The sequence below is a fragment of the Ursus arctos genome, unplaced genomic scaffold (assembly GCF_023065955.2).
Source record: "Ursus arctos isolate Adak ecotype North America unplaced genomic scaffold, UrsArc2.0 scaffold_9, whole genome shotgun sequence".
NCBI classification, from domain to species: Eukaryota; Metazoa; Chordata; class Mammalia; order Carnivora; family Ursidae; genus Ursus; species Ursus arctos.
Genome location: NW_026623111.1, coordinates 37,926,959 through 37,939,636, shown reverse-complemented (window position 1 = coordinate 37,939,636; position 12,678 = coordinate 37,926,959). Strand labels below are relative to the sequence as shown.

The 12,678-nt window shown below is 39.0% G+C and overlaps 1 protein-coding gene across 5 annotated transcripts in view; it reads left to right on the top strand.

The window, feature by feature from the left end:
* Positions 1–12,678, top strand: part of CORIN (corin, serine peptidase) — a 228,265-nt gene that overhangs the window by 187,713 nt on the left and 27,874 nt on the right. For all 5 annotated transcript variants that reach the window (XM_057309874.1, XM_057309875.1, XM_057309873.1 and 2 more), the window contains one exon: positions 83–212. In XM_057309874.1, coding sequence (XP_057165857.1) covers positions 83–212 — 130 coding nt within the window. The remainder of the gene's footprint in view (positions 1–82; positions 213–12,678) is intronic.

Here is a 12,678-nt window from a genome sequence, read left to right as displayed (position 1 = left end):
GAGTTAGCATTTGGTTTCTAATTAGGGTTTTCCCTTTTCTTTCTTTCTTTCTTTCTTTTTTTTTTTTTTTTGTCCTCCTCAGTGACCCTCTCTAAAAATGTGAGCTCCTCTTCGTTCCTGATGGCTCACAGATCTGCCGTGGAACACCACGTGTGTGCGGATGGCTGGCAGGAGACATTAAGTCAGCTGGCCTGCAAGCAGATGGGTTTAGGGTAAGGTCAGTAGTTTGTAGCGCTGATGAATTTCTCAGAGGGCTTCGCGGAACTTGGCAATAATGTCTTCCTTATGAGTGCAGAGTGAGTTAGTGCTCTCAAGGAGAGCCCTCCAGAGCACGGGAAATGAATCAGGTGAGAGGACCACATTTAATTACAGGCACCTGCTCTGAAGAGACTGGGGTGGGGGGCAACCTGCTTTGATAAAGCCTCGCCCTACAAGTAAATGAAATAATTGTATTTTAACTACTTCTGAAAGGAAATGCTTTCCATACTTGTGACAGCATGATGATGGTTTCTTCCGAGCAACTTGGATAGGAAAATCTTGAGGTTTTTCTCCCAAGAGCTTATTGAAAATAACTTTTTAAGCAACACACATTTTTTAATAAGTTGAGAAATAGAACTTAAAGTTGATGGTATTTCAATTTACCCTAAGTAATTCAGGAAATGTAAATCAGGGAAGAGTTGACCATTTTTGCTCCTTAGTAGAATGAAAAGACACTAACTCTGGCTTTGATGCAAACAGAGATTGATACTTTGAAAGTTGGATACTTGCTATTTCATGGGGTTTTCTTTTTCAGTTCTATTGGGGATGGAAAGCAATAATTGAGGGTCTTAGATGTATATGTGTGTGTGTGTGTGTGTGTGTTTGTGTGTGTATTCACATATTTTTTCTTTTCAATGACTGATGTATGTGAGATTTGGGGGAAATGTGGAAATGATAGAAATAAAAGATAAAGGAGTTTTAAAATTCTAGAATAAAAAAATTGAGTAAATGTCATTTCCTAGGATTCCACTGAACAAACTTGAAACAATTTTACAATAACGAGAGATCCAATTTTGGGGTAGCAACTAGCAGCACATTTTTGTTCTCCCAGTTTGAAAAATGACCTAAATCCCAGTATCTTCAGCCCTTTTTTCCCATGTAAAGTCCTACGTCTTTGGAAAGTTGAGTAGCTGATGCTATTCTATCAGAAAAGACCTTTTGACTTTGCCAGAGTGGAAAAATGATATTTACCAAGATCCATTAAATTATACTTCATTTTCACAACATCCTTATGGTGTCTAAATGAAATGGGATGTGATTATGATTAGAGATAAATGAAAAGCCTTTTGAATGAGCTTTATTTTCCTCTCACCAAGACACGGGTTATTTCTTATTATGAAAACTTGATTATACAATGATTGACAATTCTACTGAGAGTTCTGAGGGAAAGTCGCAACCACAAGGATTTTGCCAGCAGAAAATTCTTTTGACAAGCCACGCTGTTCTATTGCAAATAGAAGGGATCTTATTTTAAATGTTCTCCTTGATATTTCTTCTTTTTTTTTTTTTTTTTGCATATTGGATTTACATTTTTTTATTGTGATGAAATACACATAACAGAAAAACTCAGCATCTTAACCATTTTAAAGTGCAAATTCAGTGGCATTTAGTATATTCACAAAGCTGTGCAACCATCTCCATTATCTGGCTTCTTTCACTTAGCATAATGTTTTCATGCAACTGTGGACCAGCACTTCATTCCTGTTCATGGCTGGAAAATATTCCATTGCATGGACACACCACATTTTTAAATCTGTTCATGTAATGATGGACATTTTGATGGTTTCCAGCTTTGGCTATTGTATGAGTATTGGATTTTTAAAAAATTTCTTACTTTAGTCACTCCATTTCCTTAAAAAAGTGGGAAAATGTTATTTCAATATATTAGACATTTAAAATCTGAAAGGACATTTAGATTTTTTTTTTAAAGAGAACTTTATTTCACAGAAAGGCTAGGAAAATCTGAGAGAGCAGTGTGGCTGGAAAACCATAACCATAATTTGCCTGAGTTAATGTGTAAGTAGTGAAAAGTCTTCCCAGGAAATGAGTAGGAAGGGTAATCTTAGTATTTTTGTACTTTTTGATTGCCTTCAAGTTTACTCTTCAGTTTACTTGGGTGGCTCATGAATTGACAGAAATCTGGAGAGCCAGGCTGGGGCAGGAACCAAGATAATGGGCAAGGTGAGCATTAATGTCTGTAGTAGGAATCTGCTCTGTTACCACTGTCTCTGGAGATCAGCTGCTGTGCTGCAAATTCACAATTCTGCCACTAATGCCTCAAACTCTAAGTAACCCTGCACCTTGAGTCATTTCCTCCAGATTCAGAGTCCCTACAGAAGAGTCTGTCTATCCGTGACTTGTTATTGACCTACAGTCCAGCTGCCAGAGGGAGGGTAAAGGGAATAGCAGTCCTCCTTTAGCTTCTGGAGTGGAGTGACTGTCTTTGTACCTTCATAATATGCCACATCAGAAACCTGAAATTTAAAACACAACTCCAACTAGTTCTGTTCAGTATCTCTTTCCTATTGGTTTCTTAAGTATCTGCTGATGGGTCTTGACCTGGAGTAGGCATTGTGTGTAGGATGCAAAAGTAAATAACATCATCTGAGAACTTTTAATGCAGTGAGGAAGACACATGAGGAAACAATCTGAAACACAAAGTTGGAAAAAACTTCCAGATTTTTTGTCATCTGAGAATGGTTCATGTAGGGCATAGTACATGTCCTACCGATTAAAAGTATATAAGAAAAATATTTAATTCTAGTATTATCTTGATACTATAATATACATTTATTTAATCATTCATTTATTAATTCAGTAAACATTTCTAGAGAAAAGCATTGTAATATAGTTTCCAAACTAATTTACTTTAACTCCAAATGAGGGGGAGGGTCCATTTTGGAGCTAGTTCATAAAAAATGCAGGTCTATACCGAATTACATGTGTTGCAGGGCTTCTATTGAAATGCTTTCATGATAGGGGCAGTTGATTAAAAAATACCTGCACTTGGAGTTGTTCAGACCCAAATTATGCCTTCCACGTCTAATGGTAGAAATGCTCAGCTCTCAACAAAGTGCTTGCCCAAATGAGAAGATTTAGAGTTCTTTGCTGAATCTGAAAAACTTTTTGCCCCCATCTGCAGATATCTTTTTTTTTTGTAATAATTTTTTATTATGTTAGTCACCATACAGTATATCCTTAGTTTTTGATGTAGTGTTCCATGATTCATTATTCATCTGCAGATATCTTGAGTTTACCCCAGCCTGGAAGTATGATGACTAATTTGATTAGACAAGGATATAAATCAACTCCTAAGTTCTCATGACAGTATATTGACTTTGCTACCTACACGTCCAATATTAAAAACACATGGACATTTATTTAATCAACAATACAAATACAGAATGCCCTCTAATACTTGCCAAATGCTGGTTGAGACATCTGGTATTTGAGGAAGTTGGTCTAAGGAACTGTGATTCTTTGTGTCTCTTGGCTTCGTAAGTTTTATCTCTATATAAAACCAGATCATCTGGAAATAGGCTGTTCTGTTTTGGTAAAAATTCCTTCACGGGGTTAGTCGCAAATTGATTTTATGACTTAATCTTTTAGAGTTGATCAATAGAAGCAACATCCTTCCAAAGAATGTTTTTTTGTCTTGGGCAAAACCGCAAAGATGGCCTCAATTATATTACCTAAGAGTCCCTGATATAAGGATTTACATTGGATTTTTTTTTCCTTAAGTGTACTCCCAGGAAAAAGCTTCCAACTTCAGATTTCATTTGTCATGTAAGGATGGTTGACTTATTGATGGACTTCCATGAAGCTCAAAGACAGACTAATCCTCTGTAGTGGTAAATTAGCCCAGATTGCTGGTCCTATGCAAGTAAACCATAGAAAATATGCTCAAAATCTTGTGGTCTTTTTTTTTTAATTACAATGTAATTCACATACCATGAAATTCACTCTTTAAAAGTATACAATTCAATTATTTTTAATATATTCATAATGTTGTACAATCATCACCACTGTCTAATTCCTTAACCTTTTCAACTTGGAAAAGAAACCCCATGCCTCTTTGCAATCCCTCCCCACTCTTTCTCCCCAAACCCATGAAAAACACTAATTTACTTTCTGTAGGGACTTGCCCATTGTGCACATTTCATAAAAACAGAATCATATAATCATATACCCTTTTTGTCTGGTTTCTTTCACTTAGTATAATGTTTTCAAGGGTCATCCATGTTTTCGTATGTATCAGCGCTCCATTCCTGTTTATGGCTGAATATGTCATATTCCATTGCATAGGCAAATCCACACTTCGAAGATCCATTTATCAATTGATGGATAGTTGAGTTGTTTCCATTTTTTGGCTCTTATGAAAATGTTACTAAAACATTCATGTGCAAGTTTTTGTGTGAACATATGTTATCAGTTTCTCTTGAGTATATACTTAGGACTAGAATTACTAGGTCAAATTTTTAATTTTTGAGGTACTGCCAAACTGTTTTCCAAAAGGGCTGCACCAGCACTGCATGATGGTTCCGATTTCTCCATATCCTTGTCAACACTTGTTATTATTCACTTTTTATTATAGCCATTATCTGACTGAAACAGGTCATTCTGGTTGTTATTGAGAATATACTATAGAAAGGCAAGGGTAGGAGCAGGAATATTAGTTAGGAGGCCATCGAAGTAATCCAGGTGAGACATTTTGGTGACTCAGATCAGAATGGTAGCAGAGAACATGGCGATAAGTGGTTTGATTCTGAATATATTTTAAAAGTAGAGCCAATAGGACTTCCTGACAGATTGGATGTTAACTGGGGATTGAGAAGAGTCAAGAATGACTGAAAGGTTTTTGGGTTGAGCCACTGGAAAGACGGTATTGTCGTAAACTGACTTGGGGAATACTGCAGATGAAGCATGTCTGGGGAGAAAGACCAGTTCTGTTTTGGACATGTTAATTTTCAGATGTCTACTAGACATCCAAATGGATATGCTTATAAGGCTCAGGTCTGGACTTTATTAGTGAAGTCTGAACTGGAGCTGTGTATTTGAAGTCACTTGGATACAGATGATACAGATTTATGGGACTGGTGACATAACCAAGAGAATAAGTTTAGAAATAGAACATAAGAAGACCAAGGGCCAAGCCCTAATCTTAAAAGGGTAAAAGAGAAGTTGTAAAGCCAAAGGAGATGAGAGAGGACAACCAGTAGGGTAGGAGGATGTGATATTCTGGAAACCACGGGAAGAAAGTGAATCAAGGCAAGACAATGGTCAAATATATCAAAAATTGCTGAGAAGTCAAGTAAAATGAGGACTGAAAACTGTTGGTTTCAGCAATGTGCATGTCATTTACATGACAGTTTTAGTGGAGTGAGTGGGGCAAAAGCAGCATAAGAGATAGTGAAAAGAGAGAAACAAAAGATAGTATAGAACTTTTTGGAGGGATTTTGTTGCAAAGAGGAGCAAAGAAATGTGAGCAGTGGTTGGTGGGGGAAGTAGGGTTAGGAGGTGTTTAGTGGCTCCATTTCCTAGAAGCAATCAGTATCCCATGGATAAATTATTAAGAGACCTGCCAGAGTAGGAACATCATGTTCAATTGCTATTGAATGTTTTTGTTCCTCCAAATTCATATGTTAATTCTTAATCTCAAATGTGAGGATATTAGGAGGTGGGGCCTTTGGGAAGTGGTTAGGTCATGAGTGTGGAGCCCCCATGAATGGGATTGGTATCCTTGTAAAAGAGACCCCAGAGAGCTCCCTCACCCCTTCTACCATGTGAAGACACAGCAAGAAGACGGAGGTCTATAAATGAGGAAGTGGGCTTTTACCAGACACACCAAATCCCCCAGGACCTTGATCTTGGATTTCTCAACCTCCAGAACTGTGGGAAATAAATTTCGGTTGGCTGTGAGCTACCCAGTCTATGGTAATTTCTCAGAAGCTTGAATAGACTAAGGAAAAATAAATCATTTCTGTCAAAACTCTTCTTTCATTCCACCTGTTCTTTTTAATCAAATAAGTTTGGATTATTTTCCCCAATTCGTGGGTTCACCATGAACTCGTTTATCTTTCTTTAACTTCATATCCCTTTTATATGCTCCTTCTCTTTCAAGACTGGATTATCCTTTATCCGTGTTCCATGGGCACATTCCTTCCTGCTTCTGCCTCTTTGTCCATAAATGTCCATACATTTCCTTCCAAATCCTCAAGCCTCACTCAAGCCCTATGACTTCTGTGAGGACTTTCTCATCTGCATGATGTTTTTTCCCTCTGAACTTCCTGTGGTACATAAAAATTAGTATTACACAATTTCTCTCTTAATACTACAATGCCATATATCACTTTTATTTTTTTATTCTTTATTTCCCAGAAAGGTTATACAAAGTAGTACTGGCTAATCTTTTTTTTAAATATATTTTTTAAAGATTTTATTTATTTATTTGACAGAGAGAGAGATACAGCCAGCAAGAGAGGGAACACAGGCAGGGGGAGTGGGAGAGGAAGAAGCAGGCTCCCAGTGGAGCAGGGAGCCCGATGCGGGGCTCAATCCCAGGACTCTGGGATCACGCCCTGAGCCGAAGGCAGACGCTTAACGACTGAGCCACCCAGGAGCCCCTTGTACTGGCTAATCTTAAATGCGTGCCAGGCTGCTCCAAGTCCTTGATAGGTATTAACTCAATTTGTCCACATTATAATCCTGTAATGATCTAGTGTTGCTATTTCTACGTTACATGTGAGAAAATTAAGGCATAGATCAAGAAACTTTGCTAGGTCACAGAAAAATACGGTGCCAGGACGCAAGTCCAAGCAAAGGCAAAGGGCCTCTTGGGTGTGACGAGTAGATCCCCAACGGCACCCAGTTATTCAATAAACATGACCTGATTGATGTGGCCAGCCAGCTTCTTACACATAAATCCCCTTTAGTATTGCTTTCCATGAGATTTTTGTGGCATGTCTTAATACTGGACCACCTCATGATCTTATCATTGTGGCACTTTTTTTTTTTTAAAGATTTTATTTATTTATTCAACAGAGATAGAGACAGCCAGCGAGAGAGGGAACACAAGCAGGGGGAGTGGGAGAGGAAGAAGCAGGCTCATAGCAGAGGAGCCTGATGTGGGGCTCGATCCCATAACGCCGGGATCACGCCCTGAGCTGAAGGCAGACGCCTAACCGCTGTGCCACCCAGGTGCCCCATCATTGTGGCACTTCTAAGTAGAAAGTAGTGGGGAGGTGCAGCAGTGGGGAAAAGTCATCATGCAGGCCAACAATAGAAGTGTTTTTCACTTTTTGAAAAGCCAGTTATAGTAATAACTAGATGCTTGGCATATCCTAAGTATAAGTTAGCTGAAGCGAATCCCAAGAGTGTTAATTTCTTTCACACGGAGGCTTCACAGTTTTTCTGGCAGACATGTAGCTTGGGCACAAGGAACTAAATCCGACACATTTCCAAGAAGCTGCTGGTTAAGTGACTGCCTGGGTGGGAAGAAAATCACAGAGTCCAGTGTGTGGCTGTACAGGTCCCTGGAACGTGCTATTCTGGGGTGAGGAAGAAGAATCATTTTCCTGAAAAAGTGCTATATCCTAAAGGGAGTAAAAGTGTTTTTTAAGTTTTCATGAGACTACTGGGTATGAGGCTTAAATAAACAAAGCAAGGTAAGTCTCTCAGTTGTTCCAAAGGCATTTCCATATGATCACTAACAGCAGGCTCTGCCAAGAGTTTGGATATTTGTTAGCAAACTGAATCTCAAACTGTGTCAGTTGAGTTAATGAATATTTTATGGAATTAAAAGGAAACCTCTCAGTGGTGTAGAGAAATTCACCGTTACTAACTAGAACAGAACTATGTGGGATCCTGAATTATTCAGATTGGTTTTCTACTCTCTTACATTCCATTTTGTGGTAAAAAGTTTATCATTGAAAAAGAGATTCGTATCCTGATTTTTAAAATCAAAGATGGTTCTCCAGAATGAAGTACTGTCAAGACACAGCTTTTAGCCAAAAATACTGGGGCTGATGTGAACAGGAAGATTCTAGAATGGGGAGAATCAATCTCCATAATGTCTCTGGGAGCCTTGGATTCCCCAGTCATCATAATGATTATAGCATTGCCATTGGACATGAATATGAGTAGTGAGTCCTGGGAAATTAAGAACATGATTTACAACTTGGACGGTCCATCAGGAACTGACCCAAGAGGCCTGTGCTATTTTTGTTAGAAGTCCTTATATGGCAGCTTACTTGTTTTGAAACTTATACCAGGAGACTCCTGGTGATGACTAACTTTAGATCTGATATATTTTGCATATTGTCTTCAAACCTGCTGAGGTCTGGCTTGCTGTTACCTCCAAGGCAGGACTGTGGGTCAGCCATGACATTATCTGCATGGCAGACCCACTGGTCTTTTCTTATTATTTATACAGTTTGGGCTCAAAATCCAGTTTCTTACTCTGGCCTGTAAGATACTGGCCCCTGCCTCCTCTCTTTCCTAGCATTCTCTACTTATCTGCTGAACTTTAGACACACTGACTTTATTACTGATGTTCAAACTGCAAGCTTATTTCCAGCTCACGGGCTTTGCCCTCGGTGCTGCTTCTGCTTGGAATGTTGATCTGTAGCCTTTCACATGATCCCCTCCATCTCATCGTTCATGTCTCAGCTCGTACATCAGTGACTTAAAAAGGTCGTTGGCAACCCTAATCGAAGCAGCTTTCACCCTCACCAAGTCTCTGCTTCTTTTGTTTTCTTCAAAGCGCAGTATCAGGAATTATTTTTAACATGTTTGTAATTTGTTCCGCTCACTAAAATAATAGCTGCTTGAGGAAGGAACTCTGCCAAATACAACACCATTGTGTTTTCTCCCTTTCCATTCTACCTTATTAACCCCATCGTCATCAGTTTTGTCCTTTTTGCGTCTGACTGCATCGTTTGTTTCAATTCTGCCCGGGTAATGTTCCTTCTGAGATCCAACTCACTTTATAGCAATATCAGCTTCAACAATCACTGATTGACCCAGTGTTTCTTTGATAAACATAAGTCAAACCTAATATTTTTCTTCAAATTTTTATTTAAATTTTAGTTAGTTAATATATAGTGTAATATTGGTTTCAGGAGTAGAATTTAGTGATTCATCACTTACATATAATACCCAGTGCTCATCACAAGAGCCCTCCTTAATCCCCATCACCCATTTAGTCCATCCCCTACCCACCTCTCTCTGTAACCCTCAGTTTGTTCTCTGTCCTTAAGAGTCTCTTATGGTTTGTTTCCCTCTCTCTCTCTCTCTCTTCCACCTTTCCATATGTTCATCTGTTTTGTTTCTTAAATTCCACGTATGAGTGAAATCATATGGTATTTGTCTTTCTCTGACTGACTTATTTCACTTAGCATAATACACTCTAGCTCCATCTACGTTGTTGTAAATGGCAAGATTTCTTTCTTTTTGATGGTTGAGTAGTATTGCATACACACACACACACACACACACACATCTTCTTTATCCATTCATCAGTCAATGGACATTTTGGCTCTTTCCATAGTTTTGCTACTATAGATAATGCTGCTGTAAACATCAGGGTGCATGTGCCCCTTCAAATAAGAAGTTTTGTATCCTTTGGGTAAATGCTTAGTAGTGCAGCTGCTGGGTCGTAGGGTAGCTCTATTTTCAACTGTTTGAGGAGCCTCCATACTGTCTTCCAGAGTGGCTGCACCAGTTTGCCTTCCCACCCACAGCATAAGAAGGTTCTCCTTTCTCCACATCCTCACCAACATCTGTTGTTTCCTGTGTTGTTCATTTTAGCCATTCTGACAGGTGCGAGGTGGCATCTCATCGTGGTTTTGATTTGTATTTCCCTGATGCCGAGTGATGTTGAGCATCTTTCATGTGTCTGTTAGCCGTCTGGATGTCGTCTTTGGAAAAATGCCTGTCCAGGTCTTAGGTCTTCTGCCCATTTCTTAACCGGATTATTTGGTTTTTGGGTGTTCAGTTTGAGAAGTTCTTTATATATTTTGGATACTAACCCTTTATCAGATATGTCATTTGCAACTATCTTCTCCCATTCCGTTGGCTGCCTTTTAGTTTTGTTGATTATTTCCTTCTCTGTGCAGAAACTTTTTATCTTGATGAGGTCCCAATAGTTGCTTTGGTTTCCCTTGCCTAAAATTTGTACGGAACCAAAAAAGACCCTGAATAGCCAAAGCAATCCTGAAAAAAAAAAGCGAAACTGGAAGAATCACGATTCCGGACTTCAAGCTCTATTACAAAGTAGTGATCAAAACAGTATGGTACTGGCATAAATCCAGACACACGGATCAATGGACCAGAATAGAAAACCCAGAAATGGACCCACAACTGTGTGGTCAACTAATCTTTGACAAAGTGGGAAAGACTATCCAATGGAAAAAAGACAGTCTCTTTTTTTTTTTTTAAAGATTTTATTTATTTATTTATTTATTTGACAGAGAGAGAGACAGCCAGAGAGAGAGGGAACACAAGCAGGGGTATTGGGAGAGGAAGCAGCAGGCTCCCAGTGGAGGAGCCTGATGCGGGGCTCGATCCCACAATGCCAGGACCATGCTCTGAGCCTAAGGCAGACACCCAATGACTGAGCCACCCAGGTGCCCCAGAAAAAAGACAGTCTCTTTAACAAATGGTGTTAGGAAAACTGGACAGCAACATGCAGGAGAATGAAACTGGACCCCTTTCTGTTGGGGTTAATGTAGAGCATGAAAGCAGCCCTAATACCTGGCTTGCTAAAATGTAACACAGAGGCCACTGGGGGCGGGGAAGTTTTTGGAAAAGGGTGTAGGCCTTTGGAATGCCGAGGCCTGCGTGACCACTCTGCCCTAGGAATGCTGCAGGGAGTTGCCTTCCCCAAAGCTTTCTTAGCCCAAACAGCGGCCCTGTGATCTAAGATGTATGCAATGTCCCTTAGTCTACATTCAGCAGAACTCGTAGAACATGCAGATTAGCATATCATATCTTTCCTGTAAACAGATCCTCCTAGTTCCAGTAGACCCCTTATCACACATCATGTGCTTGCGAAACAGTGAAATGTTTATTTTAAATACTACTTTATAAGGATTTGTGATTATCCTGAAGGACCAGTAAAAGCGGGAGCAAAAAAGGGCAAAGGGTCTTCGTCTTTGAGCATTGATCCCCTTGCCTTCTCCTCTCTTTCACAACAAAGTTTGGAGTAATCTTTCATCCATCGGTACAGAGATTGCTGGCCATTCCCGGCACCTTTCTTATACCATACACAAAAATATGGATGAAAGACCTAAATGTGAGACAGAAAACCATCAAAATCCTAGACAAGAACACAGGCAACAACCTCTTCAACCTCGGCCACAGCAACTGCTTACTAGACACATCACTGGAGGCAAGGGAAACAAAATTCAAATCTAATTTCCATTCAATCTTTTACCCTTCCTATATCTTCCAAAAACTAACAAAGGAACATGTAGAATCTTGATTCTGAGGTACAATAATCTTTTTAACTAAAAAATGTCAAAGTCACTTGTAGCAGACATTTATTATGTTGCTTCCTTGTATCCCTTCCCCTTAGTGACTTGCTCCACTCCCCATTCTATCCTTGGGATCCTAATGGGAGCGGCCATCTTTGTACATGACCCACTCTTCTTGGCCTCAGTGACTGGTTGAGGGTAGCTACCTAACCAAAACTGAACCAAACAAAGGACTTCACTTCCAGGTCACAGCGGTTGGATTTTGGGTACTTAAAGTCCCTCAACAAGATTTATTTTAGGTGGAGCTGGGAGAGAAGACTTGTTTCCTTTTTGGTCACAAAGATGAATGGATTTGATTAAGAAGGGCAAGTAGTCTGTCCCCTGGTTTGTGGAAAAGTCAGTTGGAGACAATAAAACCACCCTCCCGTCACCTCCTTCTTCCTCTCACAGAAGAAGTGGAGATGAGAGATGGAGGGTCCTGAGGACACTTGTTTCCCTGGCACCTGCCATCCTGAGGACCATCGACATTCCTTTAGTGATTGATTACATTTCTAGCTTTTGATACTTGAGATATTCCAGTGCTATTTTGGGTGCTAAAATCCTGAATTTTTTTGTTTGTGTAAAACTATTAACTGAATATATACATGAAGTATATATGTATATATATTTTTTAAATCCCTGAAGTTTGAATTATTTTATCTTATATCAAGAGTCATAGTTTGTCTTAATTGAATAAAGGTGTATTTTCTATACTTCTATAGTTTTCAAGAAGTGGAAGAAGTGGGCAATTGACAAAGCAAGACTTCAGTAGAAAAATTAATTCTACTCTGGTTCACAGTCTTTCTGAACCAGTGGAATAAAAAAAATGGCATATTGTAGTTGAAACTGGAAATCTCTACTTTTTTATCAATCAGCTGAAGGTGAAGACAAACAGGAAACACTTTCTTTGAAACTGAGCACAGTTGCTGTCAATAAAATGTTGAGTCAATAAAATATTTTCTTAAAAATAATTTTAAAAATTATTCCAAAAGGTTTTCTACAAATTTTCAAAATATACGCAACTAATGAATCATCGAACTTTACATCAAAAACCGGGGATATACTGTATGGTGACTAACATTAAAAAAAAAAAAAAGCAATGGAATTTTTTGAACATAAAATAGCC